The 19733-nt window shown below is 36.9% G+C and overlaps 2 protein-coding genes across 10 annotated transcripts in view; one reads left to right on the plus strand and one right to left on the minus strand.

Annotated features, from left to right (window-relative positions):
• LOC106068399 (multiple epidermal growth factor-like domains protein 10) overlaps positions 1–3346 on the plus strand; it is a 37565-nt gene extending 34219 nt beyond the window's left edge. For all 6 annotated transcript variants that reach the window (XM_056006177.1, XM_056006181.1, XM_056006178.1 and 3 more), the window contains 2 exons: positions 363–605; positions 1064–3346. In XM_056006177.1, coding sequence (XP_055862152.1) covers positions 363–605; positions 1064–1386 — 566 coding nt within the window. In that variant the 3' untranslated portion in view covers positions 1387–3346. The remainder of the gene's footprint in view (positions 1–362; positions 606–1063) is intronic.
• A 3097-nt stretch (positions 3347–6443) lies between these two features.
• LOC106068379 (tripartite motif containing 13-like) lies at positions 6444–13572 on the minus strand. Of its 4 annotated transcripts, none has more exons than XM_013227723.2 (4): positions 13487–13572; positions 11925–12020; positions 9817–10818; positions 6444–8697 (listed from the first exon to the last, which is right to left on the minus strand). In XM_013227723.2, exons 2-4 carry the CDS (start codon positions 11987–11989, stop codon positions 8643–8645), a joined length of 1122 nt encoding a protein of 373 aa, XP_013083177.2. In that variant the 5' UTR covers positions 11990–12020; positions 13487–13572; the 3' UTR covers positions 6444–8642. The 4 variants fall into 4 exon arrangements, with proteins under 4 accessions (XP_013083177.2, XP_055862194.1, XP_013083184.2 ...); XM_056006219.1 differs by lacking the exon at positions 13487–13572 and adding an exon at positions 13341–13479; XM_013227730.2 differs by lacking the exon at positions 13487–13572 and adding an exon at positions 13230–13344.
• Positions 13573–19733: the final 6161 nt, after the last annotated feature.

The following is a 19733-nucleotide window of genomic DNA, read 5'->3' on the forward strand; positions in this document are numbered from 1 at the left end:
CTGTTTCTTTGGCCAACGGTTAACGAGCATGGTGTCATGTGGCCAGCACAACGACCAACCGCTTTTACTTTCACCAACTAAAGTCAATACCCATTAGAGTTGGGTGGACTCAGGAGCGCCCTAAAAATCCCGAAATTCAAAATCTTCACTGAGATTCGAAACCAGGACCCCCAAGTTCGGAAGCCAAGTGATTATCCGTTCAGCCACCGCGCCCCCAAACAGTACACTGACATTTTTTACATTTATTTAGCAATATTTATTAATAAATTGACTTTTCGAAACTGTTACCGTTGTTTTTTACTTGAAAACAAAAATACTACAAGATTCAATTCTTGATACTTTGGGTCGTTCTTCCTATACAGCACTAACGTCCACTGTCCTGAACGCGGAGGCGGATTCCATCAACTGGACATTAGTGATAATAGCTCTGGTCATCTCTCTGGCCTTCACGGTCGTGGCAGCGATTGTCATCGTCAAATACAGAAGCAGGTGCAAGAAGCAATGGACTGGTCACGTGACGTATCAAAGGACTCCGTCTGAGCAGAACGCCTATATACAAGTTATTGACAGGACAAGTTCAGGAGGACATTCGGAACATTTTAATGGTGAGTTTTAATATTTAAGAAGATTATCCATTGACATTTGAGTCAAGCCATCTCTTGAGGCTTTTGGTCAGGGCCGGCCTTAGGCATAGGCGCAGCAAATCGCACGACCAGGCATCCATCTCATGTAGATTACATCTAGATTCTAGATTTAAACTAGATCTTAAGGGTTCAAAATTAGAAGTCTAGATCTAGTGCTGGATCTAGATGTCCAAATCATGAACATACCAATAAATATTCGCACAAGTGTGCATTGTCCGCAATCAGAAACAGCTTACTTTCTAGCAGCTGACGGTGTCACGGGTTCGATACCCGGTTTGAACCAAATATTATTTTAATTATATTTTAATTTATTATATTGTAAGTGTAATAAAGGATGTATTGTCCTATTTAAAAACGTATTTTTAAAATGTTTTTCATGTTCTTGTTACTATTCTAAGTAACTTTTTCCTTATTGACAGGATTTAACTTTGACAATACCTTCTATGATCTAACAATGGAGAAGCCTGTCTGCAGCTCATGGCCAGCGGAAGAATCAAGCAAAAGTTTACTGCTAGGATCAGGAGAGGCGATATGCAAAGGGAAAAGCCAAGGATCAGCGGGAGCGGCATGCTGGTCAGAGGGACAGCTGCCACTAGGCGGCCAATCGTTTGAAAGCTGCCACAAACTGTATGTTGATATGTCTGGTGGTCAAGAGAACATTTATGAGAGAATAGATGACGGCGTCTACGATTGTTGTATCAAAAATTTCGCTGAAGAACAAGTGTACGAACACTTGAGTTAAAGACATGACCAAATCTGCATTAAACACACGGTGGCCATTAAACACACGTGACCATTAAACACACGTGACCATTAAACGCACCCGAGCCGTTACATGGAACGAACAAAGTCACAACGAATATACACGACAAATCACATTAAACACACTTACATTAGACATATTTAAACAATTACATTAAACACAATATAACTATTACATTAAACACATACCTTAAACACAATAGGACAATTACATTAAAATCTAACTAGCCTTTTCATTAAACACATTCAAACAATTAAACTAAACACACATTAACAATGGTATTAAACACAAGAACAAAACAATTATGAATCCAGTAGGCTCGACTGGGGCGATATTTACCTTGCAAAGACAATAGTGAAAAAGTTGATTCCAACCTTCTTTGTCAACGAACAATTGTAAAGGTTTCTTTTCCTCTAATACCTTGTCAATATGTGTGTGTTTTTTGTGTTTTGTTAATACTTTAAGAGAAGTGCACTTAACATCGACACACACGCATCATACATATATGTTAGCAAACTCCAGGCATTGCCAACGAATTCGGTAATTTCCGTTTCTCTCGTCTAAAGTCGGGACCCAAAGCGCCTATAACGACGAAAGTTGTTGACAAGCCTTGCTAGGTCTACGATGTCACTGTCCGAGAGGTTGCTAATTCTAGCTAGATCTAGAACTTTTGAACGTCTAAGGATAGTTCCGTATTTGCAATGACCATTGTCCTGGAGGGTTTCTTCTGATATGAATTCCATTGTTCTAGTCATGTCTTGAACTCTACTTATAAAGGTTCATCATTTATGTGATGTATGTCAGTATACCAGACAAACAAGTTTTCGATTGCATTATGACAATATTGCAATAAACTTTAAAGTGGTTGCAGCTGTTGCCATTAGAAAGTTGCTTTCTATTCAAATTTGACACATAGTTATAGTACTGCTAACATTATCCGTCAGCTTCTATCTGCAGAAAGCAAAGACGTAACTAGCAATGTGTGGTCTGTGCAGGCCGCACTGGGCATCTGGTGGTGATGGGCATCAAATTAAACATCAACATTACATTACAGTAGATCCCTGGACACATTGGCGTCATGGGAAATGAAAGGGCAGATAAGCTTTCAAAAGCAGAATCATCTATGGAAAAACCAGATAGACCTGTTAACTACCTCACCCTAAGGTCAATGTTAATCAACAATCAACCAATGGGCAACAGGAAACACTGGCAGAGCCATGTACAAAGAAATAATGCCTAACAAACTGGACAGTATTAACTTCCTCCTCCGCAAAGAGCAATCTACAATCTTCCAACTAAGGACAGGACACACACCTCTGTTAAATTACCATCTCAATAAAATAAATCCCACACAACTCCCCCTTTATAGAAACTGCGCCCACCCTTATGAAACCGTAAACCATAACCTTTTTGAATGCCCCTTCCTAATCCACCTTAGGCAGACCCTACTACCACTTCAGCCCAACATAACCAACACCCTGTACGGCAGTGCTGAACAACTGAAGAAAACAGCACACTATTTTTACTTGGTACAGTCTGCAAAAGAGCTGACAGCTCAGCAGCAAAAAGCTGGCAAGAATAAGAAGGACCCTAGATTCCGATTTATTGGTCTGCGTCTAAAAAGATCATGTCCGGTCAGCCTGACACCATAGACAGACCGACACCATAGACAGACCGACTCCATAGACAGACCGACACCATAGACAGACCCCCATAACTGAAAAATGTAGTGCTATGTGGGCATCACATTAAAAATATGTTCGGTGATTTAATTAGGATGAATCAAAAGGAGCTGTCGCACTCGGCATCAAGTACCCTAGGTACGCCACCGCAAGTAGTTCCGTTTCAATGTGTAATGTTAAATCAATGATGTCTTTTATAAAAGCATCTTTCCTGCAGTCGATCCCAATATTTGTAGTCTTTACCCATGAGACTTATATTCATCATCTTATTTCGTGATATCGATCTTCATAGTGGGGCGCGGTGGCTGAGTGGTTAAGCGCTTGAACCTGCGGTCCTGGGTTCAAATCTCTGTAAAAGACTGGAATTTTGAATTTCGGGATTTTTAGAGCGCCCCTAAGCCCAACCAACTATAATGGGTACTTTACATTAGTTGGGGGAAAAGTAAAGGCGGTTGGTCTTTGTGCTGGACACATGATACCTCGTTAACCGTTGGCCAAAGAATCAAATGACCTTAACGTCATCTGCCCTGTCGTTGATCGCAAGGTCTGAAAGAAGAACTTATCGACTTTACACAATATTTATTTTGTTGGTTTCCTGTACCAAAATAAGGCCCCAACCAAACTGCAATTTGTAGTTACAATTATTTGCAAATGAAAACAAAACAATTATGTAATTGCTTTTACATTTAATCTTCTTTTTTTAAATTTCATTATTGTATACACTTGGTATATTATACTCACGTTAAATTATAATTCAACAAAAACTACATCTTTAGCTTTATGTTATTATTAATATTTTTTTTTTTAATTTGAAAAAAAATGAAATAGATTCAGCTTTTTGCTTTTCACACTTGTTCGTAGATTGTTCGAGATTTTCATCATTTGTTCATGTCTCCTAAAATTTGTTCATGTTTTCCATAATTTGTTCATGTCTTTCATAATTTGTTCATGTTTTCCATAATTTGTTCATGTTTTCCATAATTTGTTCATGTTTTCCATAATTTGTTCATATTTTTCATCATCTGTTCATGTCTTCCATAATTTGTTCATGTTTTTCATCATCTGTTCATGTCTTTCATAATTTGTTCATGTTTTCCATAATTTGTTCATGTTTTCCATAATTTGTTCATGTTTTCCATAATTTGTTCATGTTTTCCATAATTTGTTCATGTCTTTCATAATTTGTTCATGTTTTTCATAATCTGTTCATGTCTTTCATAATTTGTTCATGTTTTTCATAATCTGTTCATGTCTTTCATAATTTGTTCATGTTTTTCATAATCTGTTCATGTCTTCCATAATTTGTTCATGTTTTTCATCATCTGTTCATGTCTTCCATAATTTGTTCATGTTTTTCATCATCTGTTCATGTCTTCCATAATTTGTTCATGTTTTTCATCATCTGTTCATGTCTTTCATAATTTGTTCATGTTTTCCATAATTTGTTCATGTTTTCCATAATTTGTTCATGTTTTCCATAATTTGTTCATGTTTTCCATAATTTGTTCATATTTTTCATCATCTGTTCATGTCTTCCATAATTTGTTCATATTTTTCATCATCTGTTCATGTCTTCCATAATTTGTTCATGTTTTTCATCATCTCTTCATGTCTTCCATAATTCTGTTTTTCATAGTTGTTGGAGTTTCGTCTTGTACACGAATGTTCATACAATTACGATCAAGCAACTATTATGTAACCCTTTGAGTGAGATCTAAGCAACTATTATGTAACCCTTTGAGATCTAAGCAACTATTATGTAACCCTTTGAGATCTAAGCAACTATTATGTAACCCTTTGAGATCTAAGCAACTATTATGTAACCCTTTGAGATCTAAGCAACTATTATGTAACCCTTTGAGATCTAAGCAACTATTATTTAACCCTTTGAGATCTAAGCAGCTCTTCAACTTTTGAGATTTAAAGCTTCACTCATCTCGGCTCCACAAAAGACAAAATATAGTACCCTTAGCCCTTAACTTACTGAATTATTTCTGCAACCATTGTTTTATGAGAGTGTCTTGTGGTCATTACCTCCCCCCCCCTTTTTTCTTTTCCAAGTTTTAAGCTGAATAAACTCCGGAAGTCATCAAATATCAAGTTGAAAAAGAAATCCCGTAATCGTTTTAATCAGGTTAGTATTAGTTTTGTAGATAAGGGGATTGTACTCAAATCAATTTATGAGGGAGAACTCATTATTTTATTTTATGAATTGTTATTTCCTGTCCTCTTTGTGTGTTATAATTTTTGTTTACATGTATATAATGTTTATAAAGAATCATACTATTTTTACACATACTTTGTCAATGCTTATTTTTTTATTTGAAATTTGACAGCAATTTAAAAAAAAGTAATTGTTAAAAAAAAATACAAATAATCTTTTTTCGCATCCCATTAGTGTTGACTGTGTAATGGCTTGTAATAGGATAACTGTACATTTGTAAATATTCTGGCTAGGATATTCTAATTGTGAGGCGTGTGCAAACAGGAAGGCAATTTGAAAAGTGTACTTGTTTCCTGGTAATTAAGTAAATTATTTTAATGCGCAATTAATGTATTAGGCAATATATATATATATATATATATATATATATATAGATAGATAGATAGATAGATAGATAGATAGATAGATAGATAGATAGATAGATAGATAGATAGATAGATAGATTAGATAGATAGATAGATAGATAGATAGATAGATAGATAGATAGATAGATAGATAGATAGATAGATAGATAGATAGATAGATAGATAGATAGATAGATAGATAGATAGATAGATAGATAGATAGATAGATAGATAGATAGATAGATAGATAGATAGATAGATAGATAGATAGATAGATAGATAGATAGATAGATAGATAGATAGATAGATAGATAGATAGATAGATAGATAGATAGATAGATAGATAGATAGATAGATAGATAGATAGATAGATAGATAGATAGATAGATAGATAGATAGATAGATAGATAGATAGATAGATAGATAGATAGATAGATAGATAGATAGATAGATAGATAGATAGATAGATAGATAGATAGATAGATAGATAGATAGATAGATAGATAGATAGATAGATAGATAGATAGATAGATAGATAGATAGATAGATAGATAGATAGATAGATAGATAGATAGATAGATAGATAGATAGATAGATAGATAGATAGATAGATAGATAGATAGATAGATAGATAGATAGATAGATAGATAGATAGATAGATAGATAGATAGATAGATAGATAGATAGATAGATAGATAGATAGATAGATAGATAGATAGATAGATAGATAGATACTCGAATACAATAAAATATAGAAACTTAAACACACAAAAAAAACCACACACATTAATAAATCAATTCGTTTTTACTGTACATGATGTAATTATGCCAGTACAGGTGTCATGCTGGGTGCTTAATAAATACAAGAATAAAATACGCCATATACATGAAAATATTGAACAATTGACATTTTAAAAGTAGACTGAAGAGTTCCATGAAAATGGGAGGCAACTCTTTATTGGTGTATCCGGTGTACAGAAAACAAAAGCACTGATGGACTCTCATAAATTGTTTTCGGTTCCCGGTCACTTCATCCCCGGTCACTTCATCCCCGGTCATTTCATCCCCGGTCATGTCATCCCCTGGTCATTTCATCCCCTGGTCACTTCATCCCCCGGTCACTTCATCCCCGGTCATTTCATCCCCGGTCATTTCATCCCCCGGTCACTTCATCCCCGGTCATTTCATCCCCTGGTCATTTCATCCCCTGGTCATTTCATCCCCTGGTCACTTCATCCTTGGTCACTTCATCCCCGGTCACTTCATCCCCGGTCATTTCATCCCCCGGTCACTTCATCCCCCGGTCATTTCAAAGCTTGTCATTCATATAGCTGAATGTGTGACCGCGTCTATTTTCGTCAACTAATTGTCACATTCAAATTAGGCATGGACGGACTCAGGGACATCATAAAAATCCTAAACCTTAAACCCCCCCCCCCCCCAGTATTCACGACCCGAACTCGTGATTGACCACTTGAACACCCTGCCCCAAACTATTAATTCACTGTTTAGGAAAAAAAAATGTCTAATTAATGTCTAATTAATGACAATTATAAATAAAGAGGTTAGGGGGAGTAGTGGCTGGGTGGTAAAGCGCTTGTTTCCCGAACCGAAAGGACTTGGGTTCGAATCTTGGTGAACATTGGGGTTTTGAATTTCGGGATTTTTAGGAATCCGCCCAACTCTATTGTGTTGGCCGTTGTGCTGGCCACATGACATCCTCGTTACACCATGGTATCAAATGACCTTTACATCAACTGCCCTATAGATTGAAAGGTGTGAAAGAGGAACTTCATTTTACTTTTCTTTACAACAAAGATTATTCTTCCAAGTCAAGGAAAAAAGGAATGCAGTAATGTGTCAGCCAAACACGCTTGAGTCACTCCATTGAGTCACTCCATTCATTCTGGAAGCATAAATAGGCAACACTAAATAACAAGTCATTTTGGTCAAGTTGGGCACTATTGGGAGTGTTGAGAAGATTTGATCTACATTGATTATCTGTGTCAAAGCATGAATCGATAAATTACAGAAGTTGATCAAAATTTACTTGGTCTGATCTCTCTTTCACTCTCTCTTTCTCACTTTCTATGAGCTAAATTCTATCTGTCTTTTTGTTTTGCTAAGTAGATATCGTTTGACGTTTGCTCATCATTGTCTCAAGTCTCGAACACGTTATTTTTTTTTGATTATGTGTCTCTCTCACTCATGTACCATCTCTTATTCATTCTCTCTTATCACACTCTCTCTTATCCTTCTATCTATAATCATTTTCTCTTATCATTCTCTCTCTTATTATTCTATCTATAATCATTCTCTATTATTATTCGATATATAATCATTCTCTATTATCATTCTCTCTTATTATTCTCCCTCTCTTATCATTTAGTATCTAATCATTCTCTATCTCTAATCATTCACTCTTATCATTCACTCTTAGCATTCCTCTCTCTTTTATCTTTCCCTATCTATTATTCTCCCTCTCTCTTATCATTCTCCCTCTCTCTTATCATTCTCCTATCATTCTCCCTCTCTCTTATCATTCTCCCTCTGTTATCATTCTCCCTCTATTTTATCATTCTCCCTCTATCTTATCATTCTCCCTCTGTTATCATTCTCTATCTTATCATTCTCCCTCTCTCTTATCATTCTCCCTCTCTCTTATCATCCTCCCTCTCTCTTATCATCATCTTATCATTCTCCCTCTATTACCATTCTTCCTCTTATCATTCTTTCTCTTGTCCTTCTTTTATCATTCTCCTTCATCTTTCTCTCTCTTATCACTCTCTCTCTCTCTTTTATCATTGTCCCTCCCTCTTATCATTCTCCCTCTCTCTTATCTTTGTATCTATATCAAGGGATATAATCAGCTTTTTAAAACATTAAATTGAACTTTATGTACATCGAAGTTTGTCGTGGCTACTCCGTTGACACACGTCCATATGTAGACCGACCTTCCCTGACACACTTCAACCCTTGAGCGCATCACTCCGGTGTAATGAATGGGAAGCACACTCCAAAGGCGTGATCCAGCTTTGACCTGGGAAAGAAAATGTACTCTTATTTACATATGTACACTTACATCTTTGTGATCTTATAAGAAGAAATGTATGTGACTTAGAAAGTGACTAAAAAAAAAAACAACACTTTGAGATAATACAAAAAATAGTTTTGGCCCGGAAGTTGGGCCAGAACACAGGCTTTTTTTGTTTTGTGACGGTACTCACCTTTTTGAATAAATTATTACTTTTCTTGTATTTTAACGTATATTATTAATTTGTAGTTGTTAAAAGTTAAAATCAGCTACTGAGTACCGGCACCTAATCAATGAGTACCGGCACCTATTATATATATATATACTAGCCATATGTTACCCGCGGGTCTTAATTTGCGTATCACTTTCGATATAGTCACTGAGAGTGATTTGTAAACAATTAAACGAAATAATAATTTTATAAGTAAAGCGAATGCGTGAATGCCTGTATGTAAAAATAGTATGAATGGAGCTATCAAAATAGCTTATCGACTTAAATTCATTTTTCAAATAAAAACATTTGCTTGTAGGCCTACAGATATTGGGTCAAAATTTTTAATGAATAGACGTAATTTTGTATGTACATGTGTTAAAGTATAAAGTAGATCTTGAGTTAGACATAGATCTAGATCTAGACTTATCTTGGATATAGTCCATTCTGCGCATGCGTGACCTTTTTTATTAGATTACGCGATTCATGAATGAAACTATTAGAATATATCTCAACACGGCTTCGCATCTTTAGTGAACGAAAGAATGAAAAATGCTTTAGAAAAACTAATTTTAATGTTAATGTGATTAAAATATGAAATGAATGGACTATAATTAGTATGTTCATTTGTTAAAGTATAAAACTATCTTTGCGAAGAGAATTTTTATCATCTTAGAGTTGAAAAATCATTATAAACTTTTAAAACTCTTTTAACTCTTCCTTTATTCTGTACACCAGATACACCACATAGCTTTCTATTTATAGTTATCCCCTATTAGTGGCAATCTGCAATATAGGCCTGAGTACAGTCTGAAAGATTTCATGATTTAATAATGGAAAGTATATTGTTTGTTTGTTTGAGTCAAATTTTTTTCTAACAGATATTGGCAGTTGCAGCTAAGGATTTGGCTTACCCTTCCAGTACGCTCGTTTCAATGTCGTCTTCCGATAACGGTTTTTCTTCAATCTCACCAATGTTCTTAAGCTGCGTGACAAGATGCATATTTTGGGGAATATTGAAGGCGATGTGCGGCTCCAAATCCTCATCATCATAGTCGGCCATGGGCCACACGGATTCATGAACCTGCTGAGAGGTCATCATCAGCGTGCACAGCCGAACGAAATCTTTCTTCTCCACCGCAGTTGCGAGGTTCATTGCCTGCTTCTTGTAGACGCCTTCAATGTGACTCAGCTGTTTGCGTCTTTCGGTGATTTTGGCTTTGCTTGAGGCGCACTTCTCGTGGAGTATATCTTTCAGCTGGTTTTTACGAATGTCCAGGTCCAGTCTAAGTCCTTCAAATATTTCATCGATCTCCACTTCACTAATGTCCTTCATTATGTTGATATTTCCCATCATATCAAGAAGACTTGACTGTCGCTGCTGGAGCTTTGACAAAACTAGTCTGGCCTCCGTCAATATCTCCGTTGCTGTTTCTAGCTTAGGCGCCATCCCTTCTTCAATGGCAACGAATCTGTGACCTGCTGTGTGATTCGTGGTGCTGCACTCTTTACAAAGAGGGGCCTCGCAAGTAGTGCAAAATAGCTTCAAACGTTTCAGTCCATGAGACAAGCAAACATTGACATTGCCCTTAGCATTCTCGGCTAGAAAATCTATGAGCTTCACAATTTTGTGGTCGTTCGGGACATCTTTGAGGCTGCCCTCCCATCGGAAGACACGTCGACACTTGGGGCAAGGCAGCTCTCTGTTTCTACCATCTCTCTCGTGGATATTCTTCAAACAGTATAAACAGATGGTATGCTGGCAGCTTAAAGACTTGGGTGCGTGCTCCGCGAAATCAAACAAATTGCAGCAGATGTCACAGGTCAGCAGCAGTTTACCCAGTTTCTTGGTCATGTATTTGTCTACCTCTCTTTCTCTTACGTAATTGGCTTCATCCTCCTCTGGTGACCTACTCCTGCGAAAAGAGTGATGTTAATGTTCTTTATATACAAATCCCTTCTAGTTCTACTAGATAAAGATAAACATTAGAGAGGTTAATAAACCAAAGCATCTGATCTGATAGGGCAATCAACATTAGAGAGGGCAATAAAGCTAAACATTAGAGAGTGCGATAAAGCTAAGCATTAGAGATGGTGACAAAACTAAACATTAGCGAGGGCAATAAAGCTAAACATTAGAGATGGTAACAAAGCTAAACATTAGAGAGTGCGATAAAGCTAAACATTAGAGAGTGCGATAAAGCTAAACATTAGAGATGGTGACAAAACTAAACATTAGCGAGTGCGATAAAGCTAAACATTAGAGAGTGCGATAAAGCTAAACATTAGAGAGGGCAATAAAGCTAAACATTAGAGAGTGCGATAAAGCTAAACATTAGAGATGGTGACAAAACTAAACATTAGCGAGTGCGATAAAGCTAAACATTAGAGAGGGCAATAAAGCTAAACATTAGAGATGGTAACAAAGCTAAAATTTAGAGAGGGCAATAAAGCTAAACATTAGAGAGGGCAATAAAGCTAAACATTAGAGATGGTAACAAAGCTAAACATTAGAGAGTGCGATAAAGCTAAACATTAGAGAGGGTAATCAACATTTGAGAGGGCAATAAAGCTAAACATTAGAGAGGGCAATAAAGCTAAACATTAGAGAGAGCAATAAAGCTCAATATTAAAGATGGTAACAAAACTAAACATTAGTGAGGGCAATAAAGCTAAACATTAGAGATGGTAACAAAACTAAACATTAGCTGTGCGATAAAGCTAAACATTAGAGAGGGCAATAAATCTAAACATTAGAGAGGGCAATAAAGCTAAACATTAGAGATGATAACAAAGCTAAACAACAGAGAGAGCAATAAAGCTAAACATTAAAGATGGTAACAAAACTAAACATTAGTGAGGGCAATAAAGCTAAACATTAGAGATGATAACAAAGCTAAACATTAGAGAGAGCAATAAAGCTAAATATTAAAGATGGTAACAAAACTAAACATTAGTGAGGGCAATAAAGCTAAACATTAGAGATGGTAACAAAACTAAACATTAGAGAGAGCAAACTTACAACTCCAATAACGACAAAGATGGTCTATACAACACACTGGTACTGGTGCTGTTTCTGTTTCCCATGGGATCCAGATTTCAAGAATCAGGCCTGCACCTAAAATATAAACAATACAACTTAGTGGGGAACACCAATTCGAGATAGTCTCAAACATATTTCGCATCGAACTCCTTCCTTCCAGTGCTGAGTTTCTGTGTCTAAATTACCCTGCCTCTGTTTCATGCATTCAAAATAATGGCTTTTATTTTTCATACTGGCGGCCAGCCACTTATGAGTTATTAGGATATTAAGCAATGTCAAGAGTCTAGTACGCAAAATCTAAGACGCCCAAACAAAAGAAAAATCCGTAAACTTTCTGAGGCAGTTCTAGACTGCATAGTAAGAATTTAGTGTCTCATTTGGCACTTCCTCTTGTGAAATTTTTGTTAATGGTGAAATCCAAACTACAAGTGTTGAGAAGCTTTGTTATTTAAAAGTTATATAAAAATGTTGTTGCACTTTTTTAGCAAGCGGAATCCAATTTTTCTAACCTCATCTGTTTGTATCACAAAATCATTTCCACATGAGGAAGCTTTAGACTTTCACTCTATGACAGTGGGGCAACTTCAGACTAAATTTAAAAAAAAAAACAATTGTGCATTCAATAAATAATTTTCACATTCTTTGTAATTCGGGTGAATATGTATATTAGTTGGCAGCATTGAGGTTTACATTAGCGTCATTTATATTGTTTAGTTGGTAGTGAACATCTCCCATAAGACAGATATCCTAGACCCATTGGAGAGTTTCACTTTAAGCTAGATAACCAATGTCAAGGACCCTAAATTGAGCTTCACTGTTGCCAACTAAATAAAAAACGAATTGAGCTCTACTTTCAACGCCATCTCAATGCGTGACAGTTTATCTTCGTATTACATTCCCTTTGCTACTGCTAGTTAGTTGCCAATTCGGTTTCAATTCATAGAGTTAAAGTCTAATACTTCATTTAAATTGAAATAAGTCTGTGCTACTAGATTATAAAAATATGCTTCTGTCGTGCTAAAAAAAATAGTGCACACAAAATGTTCATTTTGCCTTGTAAAAAAAGCCTAGCTTATCAACACTTCCGTTACACCGGATACACCAAAATGATATTTATTTATAGTTTTACCCCAATGTCTGAAAATCTCCAATATCTAAAAACGCTTGTGTGAATAGCTACAATAACTACCAGGCTAACGTGATCACAATACTATAGATAAATTAGAATGTTTACAGCATAAAGAGGTTCCTCCATAAATATATATTTCAATTACTGTAGCTAACAAATATTTGATCTACAACCAATCGCTAAATTTAAACTGCACAAAGGGTGAGTTTTCATGTTTCAGAGAATCCATTCCATGATCGAATCGCAAACACGTGAAAAAAGCGTACATAATAAAACCTTGCTAAAGAAAAATGTGTCTTGTTTTAGAACACACGACCTCTTTCGAGAACATTCCAACAATAAGATAAGAAATTCATAAAAATTAACGAATTTAAAGATGGAATTTATTGTCAACTGCAAGTCCCCTGCTCACCAAGTTGCGGAAGTGAATTTGTGGATAGCCCAACGGTACATTCATAATTTACGTTTATTTTCTAGAAACTGTCTTCACCGCTGTTTCCTAGGAAATAAACGGAAAACTCGGAGATTTTATCATCAAAACATTCATACACAAACATGCAGCCACACTTACATACTCACGCACACACACACACTTACTCGGGAAAAAAAATGAAACATGCAGCCACACTTACATACTCACGCACACACACACACTTACTCGGGAAAAAAATGCACACCCAATTACACATACTCTAGCTTTATGTCATTAGCTAATTAATGTCCGCTGGCTCTTAGTAAGCTAATGTAGTACACATTTGTGTGATGTTTGCAAACAGTTGTTATGAGTACAACATATATTACCGTACGGTAATCAACTCGTGGAGGGTTGTTGTTTGTTGTGTTGTTTTCTTACAATTTGTAAATAGCTATGACAGTGTGAGATGACGTGGCGTAGCAACCAAATGGTTCAATGAACCCAACCCCATGACAATTAGGGTTTCCAGGTGTCAGGCCAAAGGAGGACATGGCCCTATTTTGTGTGTGTGTGTGTGTGTTGTCCTCACACTTTGTATGGCAGTGCTGAACAACTAAAAAAAAACAGCACTATTTTTCCTTGGCACAGGCTGCAATTGAGCTTAGCAGCCAAAAGCTAGCTAGAAGTTGAAGAACTGTCTTGTTCTCCAGCAGGTATTCTTTCATTCAATTGCACTTTATCCACCAATTTTTACAATACCTCTATTCAAGTCACAAACTCATGTATTCTGGCCCAAAGGTGGGTGGGAGGACGTGATTCTCGAAAACCGCCTTAAAGATTTTCCGAGATTTGACAGTTGATGTATATCGTTGGGAAAAGAATCACTAAACTCGCTGGCCACACGGGGAAAACTCTGGTTTGACCATTATTATTGTTCAAAGCCTTTAAAAAAAAATAATTTAAATGTGAATAAATATGTGTGGTTGTTGTCCTCTGAGATAATTGTAGGGCCTACACGTTATTCCTCCCACATCCATTCTTCGATCAAGTTGAAACTTCAAAGCTCGTCTAAATGGGAAGAACTGTACATTTACAACCATATCTCTGAATAATGTAAGACGTGTTTCACTTTTTGGATGCTAAACTAAATTCATTAACTACCACTAGTAAATTAACTAATGGGTTAATTTTTTTTTATTGATGCATGCTTTGTTAGGAACGATGGAACAATGTATAATTGCGCAAATATACAAAATTAGCCTTCAGAGAAGCTTTGAGGGTGTCCCTGAAGCGCTTTCTTTGACCACCTTGCGAGCGCTTTCCTTCGCTTAGTTGGCCATACAAGAGTCGTTTAGGGATGCGGCGGTCTTCCATTCTGTAGACCTGACCTGCCCATCGCAGCTGGGACTGCATCAGAATTGTGTGGATGCTTTGCAGACACGCTCTTCGAAGGACTTCAGTATTTGGTATTTTGTCTTGCCAATTGACATTTAGTATTTTTCTCAGACAAAATTATATATAGTTTGATAACAGTTGCTGTAAAAAAAAAAAAATCTACAATTACAAGTTTCCACCTGAGAATGAATTGAAAAGAAAAAAAAAACTTCAAAAAAAAAAAAAAAAAAAAAAAGCTTCGGTTCAGTTTAATTGTATCAATAAGTTGGAGAAAGAAGAAGGTATCTGTGTCAAGGTTATTGTTGTGACACGGCTACTATGTGTGGTCAACCGTGACACACGGTCAAGTGTGTAGTAAGCAGGAAGAAAGGAAGTCATCATCTAGTGGAGTTGGTCATCTGTCGAGAATGTTCGCCTTGTCAATATGTTATGTTCGAATGCTTCACAATAAAAGGCAGTTTATACTTAAAAGTACTTGTTTCTTCACAGTTATAGAGATAGCTTTTTAAATGCATTTTATATTTTTATAAAAATTACGACTTGAATTTGAATTCGAGGGCTTAAGCCGCCCCAAGCAAATACTCTAACCACCGTGCCAGTGAAGTGCTTATGAAAATCGAAGGTTTTATAGTTATCTATTGTTAGGTTCAAGCTTTTAAGGGACAAAATATAAAGGGGACTAATTCAACTTATATCGCCACATCAGTCAGTACAATTTATTTCCTTTGTTCGATACCAAAAAAAATAATTACTTACCAATTATTAATTAACTAACTGGTTAACGTTTTTTTTTTTTAATTCTTGTTTTATCAGGTGCAAGAAATAATTGTGCGAAATTCCTACTTAATCCAAGAATGGGTGTAGAAGAAATTACTTGTTTTAAACTTCTTACCAGACAGACAGAGCTACTTAATATAAGCTTTGTTAAAAGATGCTTCAAGCACATCCGGTACATTCCGTTCAAAGGAATTTTAAGAAGAAAACGAAGCTATTAGCTACCGAAAACAGGTTGGGGGGGGGGGGGGGAGGGTTGTTCCTAAAGAAAAAGGACCAGTTTTTTTTTTTTAAATAAGAGGATGTCCATCACAATAGACCGTTGAAGAGCTAATGTTCTCTGAGGCCTATCACAGCATGATCCACTCAAAGATATTCTGTGGCATTTTACGTCTCGAGAGACGATCTTTTCCCTTTGCAACTTCTTGTGTGACTAAAGAGGCCAATCCTTGATACACAGCTGCGATCGCAGGTTGGGCATATGTGATCACCAGGCGCCTTATGCATTTTCACCCTTCTTTCTGCTTCTGTTGTGTATGACATCTGCAATCCGGGACGCTTCCTTTATGCTCTCTCTCCATGTGGATCTATCCAGTGCCACTTTTTTCCAGCTGCTAGTGTCGATTTTGAAGAGCTTCATGTCGCGTTTCAAGATAACTGAGTAGATCAATGTGGATATTAGTTACTATTGTTCTTTCGTGAGTCCAAAGGGTACAGGCTCTGTACGAGCATTGAGTGAAACTTATTTATAGTTTTTTTTTTGTTTATTTTGTTTTGTTTTTGCCATAACAAATCAAAGACATAAAAACAAAAATATCATGTCAATGCAAATCTACAACAAATTTTCATTTAAGGGAAAAGCTTGAAAAGGGCAGAGGCCTCCACACACACAAAAATCTGGCCATGTCCTCCACTTACTAAGATCCAGCACTAAGGGCGCCTATTTCATTTGGCTGTTGACCTTTGTTGTTTTTTTTTTACGATGCAACAGTAACAACATAATAGAAAGTTGAATTTGAGAGGGTTTACAGTAGATGCGAGATAAGATGAATGCGGATAAGGTCATATATGGAGAGACGCTAAAGCTCTTAGAGCGCTGTTTGTTTCGACGTGTGCTGACGAGCATTATAATATGAATGTCTATTGCCACGGTACATGTTGGTCATTTAATGCCAGTGTATTTTTTCCGTCCTTCTCGTGGTGGCCCCGGGAGTCAACGTCATATACGATTAGGCCTACAGGAAGGAACCAATCATAACTCGCTATGAGCATTAATCACTTTAATCTATTGCAATGGTGGGATGTTAGAAGGGCGCGTCAATCCCTAGATCAAAAATTTTCCACTTGGGACGTTTTTTTTCATTCACGGCTCCCCCACGGTAATGGCAGTACAATGTAGGAACAACCAGGGCTAGCCAGAAGTACCAATAATCTTCATGACTTTATTAATGGTTAATATATGTGATGACTTACTAAATAATACCGTAATCATGAAAACATGATTAATAGTGTGTTTTCTCTTCAAGCTACTCAATTTGGGCTCCAGGAAACGAGTTTCTAAATTACTTGGCCTACTTGGCCTATAGGTCTGTAGCCATAATGTGCACCCGTGCCTTGCCGATTGATTTGCGATTCGGACATTTGTCCGATAGTCACGAGTTTGAACCCTGCATCTCCTGCAGGACGTTTGGGCTAAGACGTAATTATCTTCACTTCTGAGGAAACATCCAAAACTTAAAAACATCCAAAACTTAAAAAAATCCAAAACTTAAAAACATCCTAAACTTAAAAACATCCAAAACTTAAAAACATCCAAAACTTAAAAAAATCCAAAACTTAAAAAAAAATCCAAAACTTAAAAACATCCTAAACTTAAAAACATCCAAAACTTTAAAAAATCCAAAACTTAAAAACATCCTAAACTTAAAAACATCCTAAACTTAAAAACATCCAAAACTTTAAAAAAAATCCAAAACTTAAAAACATCCAAAACTTAAAAACATTCAAAACTTAAAAAAATCCAAAACTTAAAAACATCCTAAACTTAAAAACATCCTAAACTTAAAAACATCCTAAACTTAAAAACGTCGTAAACCTTTTAACAAAAAAAAAAAAAAAAAAAAAAAACTTTAGTAGGCATATGCTAGTCTAATAGTCTTCCGTCAGAGCTTATCGGATGTTAGTAGCACATCTGCACACGACAGTACACATTGGTTACTTAGACTTAGGCTACTTAGATCTTCCCGCGCCGTTTAACAATGTGTCTCCATAAGGAGCCGTCACTGAGAATGTCTGAAGCCTCTTTCCAGAGCCGGCCTTACAAATTGTGGGGCTCAATTTAATGGATGCTTGCGAGTCCCCTCTTCTAAATTGTGTTTACAATAACAACTATTACTATTAATTAGATTATACTATCAACATTTATTATGCACCATGCATAGGAAGCAACTCACAATGCAATAGGCGGCAGTGGGTGAATTAAAGTTACGTCAATCGTTTGATAAAATAAATAGTCCTACATCTTTAAAAATTTTAGCAAGAGCTATGAATGATAGTGATATACAAATTGCGGGGCCCCTGCCAGGTGCAGGGCTCGATTTGGAGCATTCGGTGTCTTTTCCAACATGGTCCTCCATGAAAGTGTGGCCCCAAGATATCCGAGAACGTCCCTGTTTGCGTTTTCCTCGTATTGGTCTCCATGTCATCGCAACTCTTGGTACGCAACGATATGTAATTCATTCTGTCAAAGAACATGTGTAGCAAACCTTATTTCTACAGGGGGGGGGGGGGGGGGGTCGCATTTTTAACAACAATACTTGTGTTGTTGTTGTTGTTCTTCGTTCTCATTGTTATGTTAGAGCGTTCAGATGACTAGACCATGGAACTATACCAATATATGAGATGAACTGCGAAGTGGTTTCCAAATCAGGGAGCTCTCCATAGAGTTTTTGGGGTGTTTTGGGGCCAGTGTCTTGTACGGGCCTCTTGGTAGAAGAACCACCACCTGGCTTGTGTGGACTCCTTCGAGGCGGAGATCCCTACCTACTACAGCTTGACTTTCTTCTTAAATGGCTTATAGCCTTGCCGATTCTTTTATCCGTGGTTCAATAGAAGCGGGTCACAATGTCATCCTTTCACGCTCTATATTGGCCAAAATCACCTAAATATTAGAAACTGCTACAGGATTACTATTTTACCAGTGACTCAAATACAACAGAACAAAACATAATATTGATCTTATATTTAGATCTAGGCTATATAGACTTAGGCTAAACGAGTAGCAAAACAAAACCCCCGTGGGGGTGATCACGGGTTGGCAAGAGCCCACCCATTGCACGAAGCGGGGTTGAAAGAGAGCCCTCACGGTCCTGTCGATAATCCATGCGCCGTTCCTCAAGGGACCGTTACACTAATGGCGAGTCCTCCACGGTTAGCTTGGTACAACATAGGAAAATGGCGGAGGTTCCCGGTGCACTCGGCCTTCGGCCATGTCTAGCCCATGCGTCGGGGGCCAGATGCATCGGAAATAGCAATGCTTTACATAGGCATTGACTTTGGTCTCTTCCAGACAGAACTGTGCGTTCACACAGTTTTTTTTTTTTTAATGTTTGACGCTCAAACAGTGTTGTTTTTTTTTCAAACTTAGAGCTCGAAGAGCCTTCGGCTCAGCTCTTAGACGATCAAACGGAATACCAAGGGTCTTGAAAGTATCTGTGAGGTCAGTTCTATTATCCCTTCGGTTTTCGGTTGATATAACAATGGGGTACATGGTTGTTTTAGATAACTTCCATAAACGCTTAATCTCCAAGTGCTAGTGTATTAGCTTTGCAACATGGTTATGGCGACCTAGGTAGGCATATTCCGATAGGGCTGAACATCCTGCCATTATGTGTTCAATTGACTCACCCACATTTTCGGCATTAGTCAACAATTGAGTCTTAGGATATGTTTCTCGTAATTGTTTTGTCCTAATTACTCTGTCTTGTATTGCTGTAACAAAGCCTCCAGTTTTAGGTCAATGTTTTCCCTATCTAATAATGCCGGGAATTTTCCGTGGAGTGTTTTTTCTTACCAA

The sequence above is a fragment of the Biomphalaria glabrata genome, chromosome 12 (assembly GCF_947242115.1).
Source record: "Biomphalaria glabrata chromosome 12, xgBioGlab47.1, whole genome shotgun sequence".
Taxonomy (NCBI): domain Eukaryota; kingdom Metazoa; phylum Mollusca; class Gastropoda; family Planorbidae; genus Biomphalaria; species Biomphalaria glabrata.